The 18,276-nt window shown below is 39.3% G+C and overlaps 1 protein-coding gene across 3 annotated transcripts in view; it reads left to right on the top strand.

The window, feature by feature from the left end:
- TBC1D14 (TBC1 domain family member 14) overlaps positions 1–17,107 on the top strand; it is a 75,927-nt gene extending 58,820 nt beyond the window's left edge. For all 3 annotated transcript variants that reach the window (XM_074865698.1, XM_074865697.1, XM_074865699.1), the window contains 2 exons: positions 9,528–9,786; positions 13,764–17,107. In XM_074865698.1, the coding sequence (XP_074721799.1) occupies positions 9,528–9,786; positions 13,764–13,829 (325 nt within the window). In that variant the 3' untranslated portion in view covers positions 13,830–17,107. The remainder of the gene's footprint in view (positions 1–9,527; positions 9,787–13,763) is intronic.
- The last annotated feature ends 1,169 nt before the right edge of the window (positions 17,108–18,276 follow it).

The following is an 18,276-nucleotide window of genomic DNA, read 5'->3' as shown; positions in this document are numbered from 1 at the left end:
GTAGTATTCTTTTAAGGTAAAGGCTTTATCTTTTGTTCAGTACTTGAGTTTCTCAATCCAGATCATTCCCACATACTTCTGTGATGTTTAACATTTGCCTAACCTTTATTATTGTACTTCTGTTGAGTTTGAAGCTTATTTTAAAATACAGCTGTATAGCAGTGTTTATCCATATTTAGTGTGTGTTTGGATTGATCTTCTGAGAAAATCTGTTAGTTTTTCTACTTTATATGCAGGTGTGTACCAAGGGTGTATATCCAGACGGTATTGCTAGTCTTGCATTTGAAAGTTACAGTTTGTCCTCTTGCACAGAACAGGAAAAGCATACTTAAAACATAGTGTTTCTGTCCATACAACAAAAACCTAGAAGCTACAGAAAAGCAAACACATAGGCTTTTGGCAGGATTAACTGTGGCTCCTGGGCAGTATCTCACTCATATGTTAGGTGGTCCTAGATCCTGTTTAGAGGATGCCAGTACAGGTTGTTTAAAAACTGATCTTGATACAGTCCAACTGAGTAGCTAAAGGGCAGTAGCATGTTTTTAATTACTGCACCTATTCCACTTTGCAGACAGGCAATTACAGTCTTTTTATTTGGTGAAACTGCCTTCCCTTTTAGTTCTAGTGTAGTTAGAACCTTTTTCCTTAGAGAGGAAAGAAAGGCAAGGATCTTATTTATGCTCCCGACAAATTTCAGTGTGGTATAAGGCACTTCAAATTGAGTATTTGCATTTGTGCATGTCAGACTTTGGTTTGGGGCAGCGAAAATGTCTCTTCTCGTCAAGCAAGACTTTGTTGGCAGTTTCAGGATGATATGAAATCTTTTTTGTGAAAAATTGGCTTGCCATTAAATTGTTGACAACTTCTTCTGTTTTCAGGTGTCTGACTAAATACCTTCAGTAAAAGTTTCAATTCCCAGTAGTAACAGCATTTTTTTCTGAGCTTCATAAGTTATTATTTTGGAAAGCATTTGTACTGTTAATGAAATTCTACCTGAACCAAGCTCTTGATACCCTGGTGATCTTTAAGACCTAGTTGTTAGGATTGGATATCTTGCTGATCCATTGGACAGAAATCCATTTAAAGTAATTCAGTCCAATTCAACAGTTCCAAGTCTGAATATATGAGTTTTCATAGGTTCATAAAATTGCTGGGGCATTGGAAGGGACCTCTGGAGATCATCTAATTTAAACCCACTGCTAAAAGCAGGGTCAACTAGAGCAGGTTGCCTAGGACCTTGTCCAATTGGGTTTTGAATAGCTTCAAGGAAGGAGACTCCACAACCTCTCTAGGCCATTCTGTTCCATTGTTCAACCACCTTCACAGTGAACAAGTTTTTTATTTTCTTATGTGTGAATGGAATTTCCTGTATTTCAGTTTGTGCCCACGGGGTCTTGTCCTTTCACTGAATACAACTGAGAAGAGTCTGGCTCTGTCATCTTTACGCCCTCCTATCAAGTATTTTTACACATTTAGGTCTGAGCCATCTCTTCTCCCAGCTAAACAGTACCAGCTTTCTCAGCCTCTCCTGTGTATCAGATGCTCCAAGCCTTTAATCATATTCATGGCAAGCTGGATTTGCTCCAGTTAATCCATGTCTCTCTTGTACTGGGAAGTCCAGAGCTGGCTCACCGTTGCTGAGTAAAGAGGAGGAATGACCTGCTTTGGCCTGCTGGCAGTGCTGTTCCTAATGCAGCCCAGGAGTTTGTGGACGTTTTTTGCTGCAAAGGCATGTTGCTGGCTTACATTCAACTTGTTGTCCACTGGGACCTCCATGTCCTTTTCTGCCAAGCTGCTTTGCAGCCCACTGGCCTTCCACATGTATTGGTACCTGGGCTTATTTCCTCCTCAGGTGCAGGAATTGGCATTTCCCTATGTGGAACTTCATGAAGCTCACATCAGCTCATTTCTCCATTGTCTCAAGGTCCCTATGGAGTGGCGTATCAACCAATCCTCCTGGTTTTGTATCACCTGCAAACTTGCTGAGGGTACAGTCAGACCCATCATCTAGGTTCTTAATGAAGACGTTTAAAAGTATTGGATGAGTATCAAACTCTGGAGTACTCTACCATTGTTCAACCAGTGGATTGGCCTGGAGCTGTACTTCATGCCACTAGTGACAACCTTCTGAGCTTGGCAGTTCCAGTCAGTTTTCAGTCCTGTTCACTGTCCATTTATCTAGTCCATACTTCATCAGTTAATCAACAAGGGTTTTATGGCATACAGCATTGAAAACCTTGCTAACGTCAAGACAAACAATATCCATTGCTCTCCCCTCATCTCATTGTAGAAGGCTTTCAGGCTGGTCAGGCATGATTTTGCTTTCATAAATCCATACTGACTTCTCCCAATTACCTTGTTGCCCATCATATGTTTTGAAATGATCTCCAGGAATTTGTCTTCCATTACTTTGCCAAGGACAGAGGTGAGGCTGACCAGCCTGTACTTCTCTGAATCCTCCTCCTTGAAGATAGAAGTAACATTTGTTTTCTTCTAGTCCTCAGGAACCTCCCCTGACTACTGGGACCTTTCAAAGATAATTGAGGGGGGCCTCAATGACACTAGGCACTTCTTCCTCTGCATTCACGTGTGTATCTCACCAGGTCACATGCACTTGTATATGCCCAATTTGTTTAAATGTTCTCTAATGTGATCCTCCTTGCACTAGGCTTTCCCACTGGTCTGGAGGATCTGGGATTCCTGAAGGTTAGTCTTCTTGATAAAGGCTGAGATGAAGGCAGCAGTGAATACCACAGCCTTCTGCATGTACTTTGTCACCAAGGTCCCTGTCCTATTCAACAACAGGCTCGTGTTTTCCTGAGTCTTTTTTTTTTCCACTAATGTACCTGTGGAAAACCCTTCTCGTTGTCCTTAACATCCATTGCCATATTCAACTCCAGACAGGCTTTGGCTTTCCTAGCCCCTTCCCTGCATAGTCAGATAATGTTTCTGTGTTTCTCCAGGGTCATCTGCACCTCCTTCAGCCTCTTGTATGCTTCCTTTTTGTATTTGAGTTCTGTCAGGAGGTTCTTGTTCATCTGTACAGGCCTCCTGCTGCCTTTGCTTGAGTTCATTGATTTTCATATGCCTCTTGCACAGAGGATAGTGTAACATGGGCTTTGTTTGACTTGGCTTTTACACTCGGATTAAATTTTAATGCAGCATGAGTAGGAGAATGAGGGGTGTGTAATGTATAGGCTCATTTCTCCCAACATTTGCTGGAAGAAATTTGGAAGGATTTTTATGACTGAAGGGTGAGAATATTAAACTGAACTAGATCTATGCACAGAGCAGGAGGATGCTAGAAAAAATACTGGAATAGGATAGAAGGGAAGGAAGAAGGTAGAGACTGGTATGTTCAATGATAAGAGGAAATATGTTGAAATTATATTACCTCAGTGTTGTGAAAAGCCTGTGTGTGGAGGAAGCAATTGAATAAAGGGGATATCAGAATGGAAAGACTGTAAACGTGCTGGAGAATAACTGGATAAACAACATTAAAATCACCAGGTTATCATCTTTAATGGATTACTAGTTTAATATGATGCTGTTGTAAATAAGGGGATTTTTTGATGTAGGAGAGACTAAAAACAAGTGTCTTCATGGTGCGGGCATGTTGTTATCACTCTGTTGTCTAACTTTCTTCTTTACAATGTAAAGCTCAAATCCTGAGGAACAACACCAGAAATGGGAGATTTAGAAAAAGACTTTCGATGAAATATGGAAGGATTACTTTCCCCTCAGCAATTTCACTTTGATAGACTAGTCTTTATTGTATTTTCTTGAGTAAACATTTATGTGATCAGTTATTCTCTCTAGGCACATTTATAGGCTAAAAAAAAAAGAAAAAAATGCCTGACTTAGGAGCAAAGTGTTGAAGTCTGTGTGGGGCCTCCCTTTTGTTCCTTTTGTGGGTGTTAAGAGCATTGAAAGAAACTTCTGTCAGGAGTGCTTGTGGGTGGTGCTTCTCCAGGTCTTTGCACAAATGGACTGGCAACCCTTAGCATTTCTTGCTGACTACCTGTATCCTATTAAAGCTGTTTATTTGAATCCCAAGGACAATTTACTGCGTTCCTCCCCATCCCTAGAGAGTCACAACGCTGTGATCTTGCACAGGAATGTAGGCTAGTTGAGGTAGTCCTGCCCAATCCTATATTAAACTTTTTCACACTTGTCTTGAGCTAGACAGCTTGTCCCACTCCGTCTTTAATTTTGTTAGACAGTGGAGTTGGTATTTAACTGTGTTAAGATTTAGGTATAATATTTAAACATATGCGTGTGTCTGTGCATGTGTATATATGTATATATATGTGTGTGCACATACATATATATATATATACTTTAAAATACTCTCCTGTAGGAAGCAGATTTAGATTTTATTTTTTTTTAAGTGGCCACTGGAAACTTAGTGAATTGGGCTTTATATGTGCTGTCCTTCTGTTACTTCCAAGAAATAAGATAGAAAAGATGTGAAGAAAAATCTGGTGGGTCTGTGTTCTCACAAGTGAGAAACTGTTAAAGCTAAGGACTTTGGAAAATGTTGTTTATAAGGTTGCCTGTGGGTCATGGCTGACAGTGACTTTGCTGTAGTACAGATACCACTCCATTAAAAACTGTTTCCGGAACGATAAGAATGTGGTTTCAGTGTGTTTAAAGTCAGGAAAGAATATGGTACAGTGTCGCTCTGAATAGACAGACTTTTTGGTTTGTAGGTAAAAATCTCTGTGGAACAGCCTTGATCTACCAACATTACTTTTATTTAGATGTGCCTTTGTTCTGATCTCCAGAGGGATGCCTGCTGCTGTTTGGGTGGCTGGCATGGTTACTGTGCAGGCATGTGTGCAGTAAATCTCAGTCGGTGCCAGCTCTGGGAGGGCTCCAGTAGCCACTGCTGCACAGACCAGTTGCTGGGAAACCCTCCTGCTCCTACCACAATTACAGTGGAATCAACTAGTCTCCTTTGTGCTGCTTCCTGTAACCAGCGCCACAGGGAATGGCAGTAAAATTGGTATGCTTAAATCATTTGTTGAAAAAATATGTTCCAAGAAAAAGAAATGCTGTGCATATAGATGGGCCCAGCTATGCAGGTGATGCAGTGCTGCTTTGGATTTTCTTGGGGCTGGTAGACGATTTAGGGAGGGGAACTCCCCTGCCAGTTCAGTTCCACCACTGCCTTCTGTGATGGGAAAACGCCAAGGACTTAAGAATTTAATTAAAAGCTACAGTGGCATGATTATCAGTGGATACCTGCCAGAAGGCAGGCATCTCTTTTAAAAAGGACCCATGTGCTTCAAGCCCCAAATTCAGCTGATAAATCTCGTGGTAAGAATTCAAAACCTAGACAGGTTTTTACTTTTTTTGAAGAATATAAAGGGAATCAAGTGTGAGAGGGGTGTAAAAAGCAACGTGCAGTCAGGTTCACAGAGAATAGAGGGGAAGTAGTGTGTCTGAATAGCCCAGTTTTGGCCTCTCGGCTCTGTCAGCTGATGTACCGCAGGCTCTTGTGAGCAGAGCGGAATGCGGATTTGCAGAGGACACATGCTGTCTATTTATGGCCTGCTGCTGCTATGCAAACACCTCTTTATCCCCACTCAGAAAAATGATTTTGGCAATAATTATAGCCAAGGGCTTTGTTTGTACTGATGGATTGATCAGTGGTTCTTTAGTATTGGCTGTGTCTGTGAGCACTAACTTTCTATTGATACCATTTGCTTGTGATAAAGGTCCAAGCCACTTTGTGTGGATGTTTGTAGTGTAGACACCTCCAGTGAAGTATTTATAAGCTTCTGATCTGTTACATTAAGAAAAACAAAATCCATGTCATGCCAGTAACTCTTCACCCCCCCAAAAATATGAAGCTTGAGATGATGCTTTAAATTGCATGCCTCCTTTTCAAAGAAAAAAATGGACTGTAATTCTGTCCAAAGGTTTCTGGTGACATACAGATTTTTTGTATTGGAGTTGTTACTAGACTCCAAAACATAACCGTCTTCAGCCCAGTTTACAGTGTGATCATCCGTATGTTGCTGCAGTTTAGGGTAAAATCAAGTGAAATATTGCACTGCTGTGTAGTAGTCCTAGGTGAGAGAGCAGGGCTTTTTGGGTGCTGCTGACTGATTGGAAATTGCTCAGAAACTGACACAGTATTTGTATTATATTGATACATTTTACAATGCAGTCAGATTCGCTGAGTGCTAAGAAGTTGCTCTGTTGCAGTCAGTATTGTATAGCACATAATATTTTTTTCTTTTCCTAATAAGGAACAAAGTATGCTTCGAATTTTTTTTTGACTGTAACGATTTTTAAATTGTACTAAATAAACTGTTACCAACAAGCTTAGTGCAATAACTCTATAAAGGTGCTAATGAGAACAGAGATGCCACTATACAATACAGTAATGCATGAACACTTAGAAGGATGCAATCTTTGTCTCAAAGCAGCTGTAGTTGAAATTGATATAAAATGTAGCAACTAAAAGTCTGTACCAGGATGGAGGAGGGAGGATCCAAGAATAAGTTAAAAAGCTGAATTAGGTCATCAGTTTCCACAGCTGAACTCAGAAGTTGCAGAAATATTTTTGTGCTGTTACAGACATGGGAAAAGAATGTGTAGTGCAAGAATATAGAAGGTCTGATTTGCATCAGCACTGTTGTGCATGAGTTGTCAATCCAGAATCTGACATACCTGTCTTCAGTGCTGTTGCTAATGATAGCCTATGAAGACTTTTTAATTAAAAAAGAAAGGAGAAAAAAGTGGGGAAGAAGGAACAAAGGAAAGAAGGCACAGAGCCTGTGATTATCGTGGTAACAGTGCTTTCTTGATAACATTATGGTCATACGCTTTCCCTGTGAGTAGCAAACCAGCCAGGATTTCATGCATCTACCTCAAAGTACACTTCCATTGTAAGCAGGGCTGGCAGGAGCAGGAGCATCTGGCACTTCAGTTTTTTTCCCCTCTTCCAAACAGATAGCAGCCAGTAGCCTGCGTGTACTGGGTCACTCTGACACTGGACAACTCTGTGGTAGTTAGCTGTGTTGTCTGCACCTGGGACTTCTAGTGAGTTGGAAGAGAGCTGCGGACAGAAAATCATCCTGCAGTACAGTGAGAGCAGATCATGTGCAAGTAGTGTGCTAGCGCTGCTGCTGTAACTGTTCTAGTCTAGCAGCTGCTTTATTACTATAATAAATTTCAGCTGGGTTTCAGACCAGTAGCTCAGATGTCTAAAAAAAAATCTTCCTGGAGGAAATGTTTGAAGGGAGCAAATGCTGTATCCTTCTTAGCAGTAATGATTCCTACTGTTGTTTCATTGCTTATTCTAGGGGGCCCAGTCTCCATTCTTAGGACTTGATGCATTTAATTCTATGCTAGTATTAATGAAAATTAATTGCCTTGTGGATTTGCTGCAAATTGCACTTCCTTCCAAATTATGAAGAGATCAGCGTCAAATACCTTATTTGATGTGACAGCTTTTTTGATGCAAGTAAATCTTTTCCTACAAAAAGTAGCGTTCTGATAAATAGTTCTGACTATTTTTTCTGACAGTTAATTTTCTGCATAGTCGCAGATTTAGTACATGTGTTATTCAGGTTAGGCCTGAATCATGACAGAATAATAGCTCTTGTGAATAAAAACAGATCAAAAAAATGGGCATTGTTACCTATCTTTAACCAGGCCTAGTTTCTGGCTGAGTGTTTGCCTGCTACATGGTGACCAGGAAAGGACTCAGTTGAATTGCTTCCTATTACACTATTCTTTTTAAATGGAAAAGCTGTTGCTGTTTCCTGTGTGTGTGTGTATAGACAAAGTCTTAACTCTGCTGTGTAGGTATTCTGTAGCAAGACATTTTTATATGGTGTGTGACTGTACAAAAATGTTTAAAGTGTATACAAAGCTGCAACCCAAAGAAGGGGCTTGTATTGTGCTATTCTTATACGTTCATGTATGTATGCAAAATACATATATGAACAATAGTGGGTTTTTTTCATCCCAGACTCAAATAAAAATTTGCTTATTTTTATACTTCTAATTTAGCCTTTTGGAGAACAGAATTTAAACTATTTTCGCTTGTTATAAAAACATTGCAATGAGATGTAAAAACAGAAAAAAATAAAATCCTAAGGATACTAAACCTGCAGTTTGCTTGTCACCTGAATTTGTGCAAATGGTTTAGTTTCATCTTGATGCTTGTTAAAATGAATATATTTTCTCATTTTCCTAAAGTGCGCTGATTCACAGAGAAGCTGGATACTTGATGACACATCATTCAAATAATCTTACGTAGTAAAAAGCAGATACTGCAGAAAACCTTTGATTATTAGAATTTGCTGTGAAAATATACTAATTCATATTCTATATGTATATATATGTGTGTGTATACATATATATACGTATCTGTTCCATTGTTTTTTTAATGTAAACCCAAATTTCCTAAATAAAAAATCAGAGGGCATAGTGGGGAGTCTTAAACAGAAGACAACTACTGTTTGATTCAGCATACTTGAAAATAAATTTTGTTTTAAAAGATGTGGGAAGGTTTTATTTAAATTTGAGGCTTTGCTGACCTCTGGTGGAGAAATAATTATTTGCAGTTTTACAGAGTTCTTTTATACAGTGCACCTGTGGAGAAATGTTCTCTCTAAATTCTGAAGGAAAAATACCACTGTAACTCTTTTCCCTTATATACTATAATGTGATTCCAGGAAACTTAATTCTCCTCACTTGCTGTTATGACATTGTTAAAGGCAATGAAAACTGCTCTGCCTTGTAGCAAAGTGTTGCATAGAGGAGGGAGTAGAGAGCATCTTCGTGTTCCTGGCTGCAAGGCTGTCAGCATTTTGATGAAGGAAGAAATGTGCTCTTGGCAGTCAATGAAAATACAGTTTTAGCAACTGTGAGGAGGTTCTTGCTTCTGCTGTTACCCTTACTCTTTGGGGATCACATTTGTCCAAGCACGCTGAACCACCATCTTATCACAGCTATCTACACATTGTCTCTGGACATCTTGCCTGTTTCTCAACTCATGAGAGTTTAAACTGATCTTTTCTCTAAAACTCATGCTATTATTACTTTGCCAGTCAATCAAGCCTGGAACACAGAGTTAATTTTACACATCTTCTTCATCTGATTAACAAAATTCCCTTTGCAGTATGTCTTAAGGTTCAGCTTTTTGTGTTCTCAAAGCTAAAACTGCATCAATCTTCAGCATCAATGTGATGATTAAATGTGTCTTTGATTAGACCTGTGGCTAGTGCATGTCCATCATAAAACCACGTATATTGTTTCTCTGATGTGATCCAAGAAAATTGAACTTGGAGACTCAGATTGATAGCAAGATGCCTTAATGGTTGTACGTTTTTATATTGTTTCATGCTGCAACTAGTAGAAGTGCTTTTGAAATTTAAAAAAAAAAAACTTGGTTATAAGTATTTGAGAAGCCTCAAACTTACTGATGGTCAGTCTGTGTACTTCTGTGAGTATCTAAGAAATTTTTCTTATTCAGTAACTGAAAATTTTATTCTGTTTTTCAGGATATTCACATTGTACAGCAAATCTTTGCCGCTAGACTTGGCATGTCGTGTCTGGGATGTGTTCTGCCGTGATGGAGAAGAGTTCTTATTCCGGACAGCCCTGGGAATATTAAAACTTTTTGAAGATATTTTGACCAAAATGGACTTCATTCATATAGCCCAGTTTTTAACAAAGCTACCAGAGGACTTGCCTTCAGAAGAATTCTTCACATCTATTGCTGCCATTCAGATGCAAAGTAGAAACAAAAAATGGGCTCAGGTAAAGAAGATGTTAGTCTTTGATAACAGATGATTGTACTGTACTCATGAAAATGGGGTTTGGCAACACCTGGAAGAATGTTTTAGCAGAGCTAGAGTTTGATTTTACAGGTAGGTAGGACTATGTAGCTCACTCCATGCTTTTAGTGTACATTCAGGAGAGTGGATTCCCTGAGCTTAATCTCCTCTGGAAAGGGCGAGCTCAGTCAACATTCAATATTGAAATGTTGAGTGGAGTTGAAGAAGTAAGGTATCATGCAGCTTTTACATTTATTAATTATAAAGGCTGCTGGCAGCACTACAACTTGATATTTAAAAGCAGAAACTCACTCTTCGGGAGGAGATGACAGTTTGTCAGGACACATTATCATACAGTCATCTTAATATTCTTGAGGATCTATTTTGCCTAATTTTGGGCTGTACAGAAGCGATTGTATCTCTGACTTCTTTATTGGAATTTAGCACTGAAGCCCTTATTTCAGAAATTGTGTCTCATCACTGTAATTTCAACTAAATTCTGGTTTAAAGAAAAAAGATGGAAGTGTGTCATCTGAATGTGGAAATCATTAAGTGGGTGTAACAGCCATTCATGCTGGAGAGTTAGGTCAATTGTACTCCACAGCGTTTGGAGTGGAAACTTTTTTTTTTCCTTTCTTTCTTTCTTTGAAGCACTAATACAACCTGCTTCATGGTCATGCTGTAATAGAGCTCTGACCATTTTACCCAAATTCGGTTTTGCAGTGAAACTGAAAGGTGATGTTAAACATAGTGGTTATGGCAATTCAGCTGCAAATGGGAGTTTATGGTTCTTTCCTGGAGTAATAGTCTGCCTGTAGATGCTGGGGGCTGCCAGCTTGCTATTTGAGATGAGAATTTCTAACCTTCACAGTAGGAGTCAGTTGTAACCTTCTGAGCTTTATCTCGTATATAAGGAGGAGCACAACCTGTGCTGCCCAGCTAAGAGCAGCACACTGCCAGCATTTCCTCCCTGACACAGCTCTCATCACAGCTTAGTTTGCATTTCCCTTCTGGTCTTGGTCATAAGTTGCTAGTACAGATCCAGCTTTGTTTCCACCCTCAAGAACATTTTTCAGCCAGTAGTGTGTCTACTAGTGAACTCCCAGTCTTGTTCCTTGTTCAGATGGCTCACTTTCTTTGAACACATCATGTGTGGATGAGGGTCGCAGAGAAGGAGACGTAGGGGTCCTATTCTGCCAAGCATCCCAAGTAACAGGCTTTCTTAGCCAGTGGTTTTCAGTCTGTGACACATGTGAAGATTTAGTGATGATTATCACAACAGGAGGAGGACTTCAAAGTAACTTAGCCCAAGCAGTCTTCCTCAGTCTCCTCATCATCTTCATTCTGACTACACTGGAATTTGCCAGATTGTTTTTGCTTGTTGTGGCAAACTGAAGAAAAAAATGGTGCTGAACCGTGGTGCAAATACATCTCAAAGAGAGTGAGCATGCTGTGGGGTTGGTGTTGGCTGACATCTTACCTATCTTAACTTCTGCACCAGCTGGCTTTCTTCACCAGGTAGTTCCACTGCTGAGTAAGTTTCCATCAGGAAAGCCTGTTCTCTCTCTAGCCTGCCATCCTTTTCCAAGGCAGAAGTGGGTAGGGGCTATGAGTCTGCTCATGTTGTGCTCTTACTGGGACTGCTCAGTTGTTGAGGTACTACTGTTGGCTGTTGGAACTGACCTAGAAACGTTAACAAGACCAAGAGGGTATAGGAATTTGTTTTCTCTTACTAAGATGCTGCCTGTGACGGCTTCTTACCTCTCTTGTCTTTAAAGTTCACCAGGAAGAGTTTGTACTCGGAAACCTAACTTTGCTTTTCTAGGACAGACAGGCTTTTGGTAGTGTGTAACTTGGTTGCAGAGGTGGAGTGCTGGGTATAAGTCCCACACAGTATGCCTGAGAAGTCTGTCTGTGGTTGGGATGGTTCCTAGCTAGATAAGTTTCTGACCGTGACTATTGCTGTAAAAGTCAGATGCTTTGCTGTGTTATCCATGTATTTTCTGTAGGGAAATACCTTTTCAAATTAGCAAAATGGATGTCAAGAGCGATGGATGCACAACTTTGAAGATAAACTCCTAGGTGGACTGACTGACCAGGCGCACTAGTTCCCAGAGGATGCAGGATGCTCTTGAGCTTAGAAAAGTGGGCTTTGTGTTCTCATCTCTAGCATCATCTCATTTGGTTACAGTAACTGTACTGCACAAGCAAGCAGCAGAGCTTGAGGTACTACTTCTTTGTAGGAGTATATTTGACTGTAGAACTCAGAAGTCAATTCAGCTGCACATCTCAGCAGTAGGTGTACTTGGCACTCAGAAAAACACCTGCTTACTGAACCTTTCACCTTGCTGTACCATGGTAATTATGGTCCTTTTATCCTCTGAGTCACATTCTGACCTGATGTTGTCTAGAGATGATATATGTAGGACCTCATCTGAAATGTTAAGGGGCTGCTTATGAAGCTGAATCCCACAGTCCTGCTTCCTTCATCAGATGGGCTGGTGTATGTTTTCCATTTCACTCCATTTTCCCTTGGTCACTGACAATGTGATCAGGAAACTGAAGACTGAAAGGAGTCCTGGTAAATCATGGACACAGCACCTCTAGTTACAAGGACTCTGGTTATTAATAGGAAACCTGCAAGCTCTGGTGTTCTTCTGGAATTACCTACAAAGAACTCCAGGGCCTTGTGCCAATACAGCATTAGCCTGAAATGTGAGTGGGTGTTTGTCAGCAGCAGCAGAGGAAAAGAGATGATAGAACAGACTAGACTGTTGGCTTAGCATTTCTGTAATCTGTATGCTTCAAATTTTAGCTCCATAAAGTTTTCCAGATAACTACAGAATATGAGCTCCATTAGTTGGCTTAAGGTCTATGCTTTTCTGGATCAGTATTTTTGTGTCATTCTCATGTCCCTTAAAAAGGGTAACTTTTTACCACCAAGGACATTGTTACTATGGCAGTTGAAACTCTCATAAGCCTGTTTGAGTAGCTGTTGATTTACCCTGAGTCTCTATGAAGAGGACCTCACTGAGATCTCTCTCCAACTCTAGAAATCGCTGAACAGCCAGCCAGCTGTGGCTCTGTTCAGACCCATGTTGAACTCTCCTTGCAACAGCTATGGGTGCTTTTGCACTGAAGTGTAGGCGGTGGTGTGTGATTGCCCCGTGAGTGATTTAGCCCCACCTCCTGTTAATTCTGGTAGGCTGAGGTTTGTTTGAAGTCAGTCAGAGGGAGAAAATAAGGTTCCTTACTCGTAACTGCAGTTCTTTGAGATGAAGTGTCCCTCAGTACATTCTGTTCCAAGGTGATTCTTGAGGATGCTGCTGGATTTCTTCAGCAGAGACTAACTATAGGGCAGGGAGCATGTTAAGCAGCATGAGAAACTGACTCTTACTTTGCCCTCTACGCAAGGGCTAATAAAACAAAATTGTGCATTGGATACTAGGAAATACAGATTTTCAGTGAGGATACAAATGTAGACTTTTTGCTTCAGAAAAAAATGTAAGCAGATCTGGAGACAGTGATGTGCTCTAGACAAGCACCAGTCAGCACTAAGGTAGTTCTGTCCTGAACTCTTAGGTAATGTCATATTGCTCAGGCTGCTCACTTGCTGTGTTTTTAGACATTCCATTTATCTTGAGAAGTATAACTTCCTCTCAGGCAGCATCCTTTAATAGCGCTAAACTTGTGTAATCTGGGTAAGAATCTCACTTCCGGGCTTCAAAGTGTGTGTTGGGGAGAGATTGAATTTAAATGTTAAATCCATTTGTATCCACCATGCCACAAGGACTTATGGGAGAGGTCTCCATCAGTGGAGAGCCTCTCTAAATTTGATTACATTTAACAGTTAAAATGGTATTGCTCAGAGATAATTAAATTGGAAACTCTTCAGACACTGATTTATTGAGTCACTTTTTAAATCTAACACTTTTCTCTCTCATTCCTTGAAATGTCTAGATACTGGCTGCTCTGCAGAAAGATAACAGAGAAATGGAAAAAGGAAGTCCTTCACTCAAACGTTAAAATTATGGTTGCCTCCAGTGACTCACGGGAAAAGAGCTAAAGTGGCAAAAGTATTGAGTATTGTTTGACATGTATGAGCCTGCAAATCAAAGTGTTATTTCAGAGTTTTGTTTAGTAGTAGGATAGCCTTAAATGGGAGAGAGGAAAAAAGAGAAGGAGGGGAAAAAAAAAAAAAAAGGAAGGAAGGAAATCAGGGGATAAAACCCTTATAAATTAAATTTAGGCTTAGCCTTAAACTTTTAGTGGAATGAGCATTTGCTGTGGACAGCGTTACACATTCTGTACTTCTGATGAGGGCAGTGAAACTAAACAATATTAAGGGTTTTTTTAAGGTGTTTTTTTTTCTTTGATGTTTTAAAAGACTGGGCATTCGGCAATGTCGGTTGCTTTGAAAGCTATTCTCCAGTTTCATTCTTAGGCAGGATATACTTCCCATACCTATTAACAGTAGCTGGATCTGGATTTTAAATAACTGGTGCTGAAATTTATAGTTAAATGATGTAAGGACCATTGCTTCAGAAATGTTTCTTGTTTTATAGGCTGTGGGTCCCATTTACCAAAGAAATCATGTAGACATAGAACTACATTCCTTTCTTTAATAAGAAAAAGTTAAGTAGAAAGTAAACTTGGAAGAGAAGTCATGCTAGCAGTGCAAAACCAATTATTCTTCAAGATGCCTTGGAAATCTGTGTTTCCAATCTGGGTGCATAATTAGAATAGATTCCAAACTCACCAGGGGGTTTCTAGTATTTATCTGGCATCATCTCCCAACTGTACTCTCTTTCCTGTTTAAAGCCAGGGTCACACAGTACTAAATGTATGTTTCCGTGTCTCCCTCTTTCTGGAGCAGTGCTGTTTGGGGGTGTTGCCTACCAGCTACTTATTCCTGTACCATCTCCCCAGTCACGCTGATAACTGTGGGCTGAGCAGATAGACTGAGAAACGGTTAAAAGCGGTTTTTATGGTTACTTTAAACCCAGCTCTGTTCACTGGCAGAACTGAGGAGGAAGGGTGTAGGGGAGCAGTTACATAAGCCAGCGTTGCTGCTGGAAAGAAAAGGTTATGTGGGATCTCCTGAAGCTGCTGCTGCCACAGTGGGAGAGCATTATGTGGAGCTGATCTGTATGTAGTGACAAGTGAAAGAAGTTTATTGGGGAATGTGCCAGACAAATACCATCAGGATAAGTACAAGCTGTCATTTCCTAGCGTTTTACCCAGCTTCTAATACATGGGAGCAAGTTACAGAGGCGGCCAACTGCGGTTGCATAATTCTGTTATACAGGTTAGATCCCCCCTGCATTCAGATGAATGTTGAACTGTAAATCATGAGTGCCTCTGATTTACAAGAATGTTTATTGCATAGTGTATAATGCAAAATCTATTTTATAAATAATGACGATCATTGAAAAGGGAAGCTAAGTGAAGCAATATTTGTGTTAACTGTAAACAGGTGTTACTAAATCCTCTAGTTGTATGGTCAGCAGTTTCCCAGTGCTCTTCAGTCTGTTTTATGCTAATTATTTTGGCACTGTGTGAATAAAAAAATGAGAATAATAGTTGCACACTGCTCAACTCAACTTGTAAAGGACTGTGGGATATAATCAAACTGCTGCCCTTTAGTACAAACATTGTTTCTGCAAGGGATAGTTTGATTGTAATATTAAAAAGAGCAAGAGCAAGATTCCCCGGTAAGTGAGGACTCATAATCACTTTGGAAGATGTGTAATGCTAATGCAGCTTGCAAGTCTGATACCTCATTGGCCTCTTTTCCTGTCCACTTTGTGTACCTGGTGTAATGGATGTGGTTTTTTGTTGGCCATCTTAATTCCTCCATAAGACTTCTTCTAGGTCATCACTTACTGAAAATAGACATTAAGATGTTGGTATGAAACACGTGTTAATTCTCCCAGAATTTGTATAGCTTTGGTTTTTCAGTGACCGGTACTTGTATGCTACATTGCTTTGAAGTGCAATAGAAAGCTGGAAGGTCAGTAAGTGTTTCTTAATACTACTTTTTCTGTTACTACAACAAATATGCCTTTCCATGAAGAGTATGAGAGGCCTACCATCTGAAACATTTGCACTATGCTATAAAACGTTTTATTAAACAGAGACAACTTCTTCCTCAGTATACATTTTTAGGTGGTACTGTAACTGGCTTTGTGATTTAAGTCTTCATTGCGACTAGATTTGTATTTCCTTTTAAACCAAGTCCACAAGTGTGGCTCATTTGTCTGGTTAAAATGCATTCTTTAGCTACTAGGTATCTTTTCAGCCATCCACAGCCTGTTCTCCTTTTTCTCTTCTCAGTAAGATGTTGAATGTAACAGTGAAAATAGGCATAGTTGTGGGGAAAAGGCCTGCTGCAACACTTGTGCACTGTTTGTTACTTGCAATGTAATTATTTTTTTTGTGATTTGATCTTTCTGTTCTTAGAAGATGTATATATTTTCTAAATGATTTCTTTGTGTATATAAGGTATGTTCTTTAATGAAGAAAAGCAATGCAATAAGGAGCTTTGCACAGTTCGTTCTCAAACAAAATACATTTGAAAAAAAAAAATCACCTGCCTAAAGATGCAATTGTTTCAACTTCTCGGTAACTTGACTTGAAGGTAACGCTTGAATTTTGATTAAAAACAGAGATGACTAGTAAGGGCATAGAATTACTTGCCACTGAGCTTTTTAAGTTTCTTGCAGCATACCAAATCTCTTAATTAGCTCTTAAATGTTTCTGTAATAAATTCAGGGATTGCATAAAAAATTCAGACAATTTTATTGTTCAGGTGCTTGAGAGTATCTGTAACAAGATGCATGAGATTTTCTTTCATTGAGGAAGTGTCCCCATCAAGCAAACTTTTTCTTCATGGGTTTAAGGAAAAATAAAAATGCTGCAGTACATCAGAAGTCTGCAACTACCACTGTACATGCAGCAGATTAGAGAAACAAGAAAACTTCAACCAGGTTTGGAATTCTGTATGACCTGCACTTTATTATAAAGCCGTTTTGCAACTTCAATCAGCAAACAATCATTAATGTTATTTCATTCAGTAAAGAATTTAATTTGAAAAAAAAAGAGGTACCTTGTAACAGCTTATTTTTGAATGTTTTAAAACTAGAATGACATATTAAGTGTTGATACATCCCCTGTACATCATGTTTGAAGCGGTTTTATGTAGTTATCAGGTTTGTTTTGTTTAGATACATGTATCAAACTGGAACTTTTTTCAACTGTAAATATATGGTTTTGTTAAATAAAGTCATGTAAAGTTACCTTAATCACCTATTTTCATTGTAATTCAGAAATTAAAAATTCAAGTACCCGTCTGTTTCTTCACAGGCTTCTTTAGCAATTTTTGTCTGTCCAAAATCAGGACTTTGGGACGTTTAAGTATTGCAGGTGGAGGACTTCTTGGTGATGCTTTCCAAGTTCTCCTGTTAAAATACCTGTTATATTACATGTGACATTTGGAAGATTTCTTATGGTCCTCATAGTTTAATCCATTTCATATGCCTTTCTCTGGAGGAGGTCTGAGATCTGATAAATTTATACAAAAAATAGATGTAAATACATTTTTGTGAGATGTGCAGAACTCAGAAATGCCTGAATCTTTTCTGTGTTTTAAAAGAAGAAATCCTGGTCTATTGCAAGTTTCATAATCACAAGGCATTTTTGTGCTCAATTTACAGCATTTTATTGTTTTAATATTTATGTTGTCCTAACTTCAGATTAAAATGGAGATGCTTCCTGTTGCTTACTTAACTGAAAAGGGGTTACAGCACCAAATAAAATGTAAATAAAAGCAGGGGAGAGAAGATAGTACCTGTGCAACAGGACTGCGTGGGGAATGCAGTCAAAGACTAGGCTGCCACGATTCTAGTTTCTCACTTCCTTGTACTTACTTTATATGGGCCTATACCAGTTTGATACCGATAGAGCTTTCTGTTGTCTATATTACAGGAGTTGCACAAAATTGTTCAAAATTAGATTCTTTTACTTACCTGTTTCTCAGTACTAATTTCAGTCTGTTTGAAGAGAAGTGAAATACTTTCCTGCATGCCAGCACATGAGATAAGGAAGTAAAAAGACATTTGTCTGTACTGCTTCCTGATGGAATGTCTTCCTGTATTTATAGGAGGAAAATGGAGGAAAGTTTGATCTTCAATCTCAGGGTGCTTTGGAAGGCTGGGGTAGCGGCAGGTTGTCTCAACAACTTGGTGCTGAAAAAAAAGTCCTAGAGACAGTGTGTGAAGTTTAAGTAAATGTTTCAGTATTTGTTTAGTAGAAATACTCAGTTCAGGGAATATGCCATCAACCTCATTGGGACCCTAAATTCTTGCATTCTCCAGATGTCAAACATGCAGCAATGAAAAGCATCTAAGATTTACTTTCCCTGCTTCTCCCTGTATCTGTCTACATTTGTTTCTTAATAGTGTTTAAGAAGTTA

This window comes from Strix uralensis, chromosome 4, assembly GCF_047716275.1.
Source record: "Strix uralensis isolate ZFMK-TIS-50842 chromosome 4, bStrUra1, whole genome shotgun sequence".
Lineage (NCBI taxonomy): Eukaryota > Metazoa > Chordata > Aves > Strigiformes > Strigidae > Strix > Strix uralensis.
The sequence above is the reverse complement of the archived record's forward strand: the minus strand, read 5'-3'. Positions and strand labels throughout refer to the sequence as shown.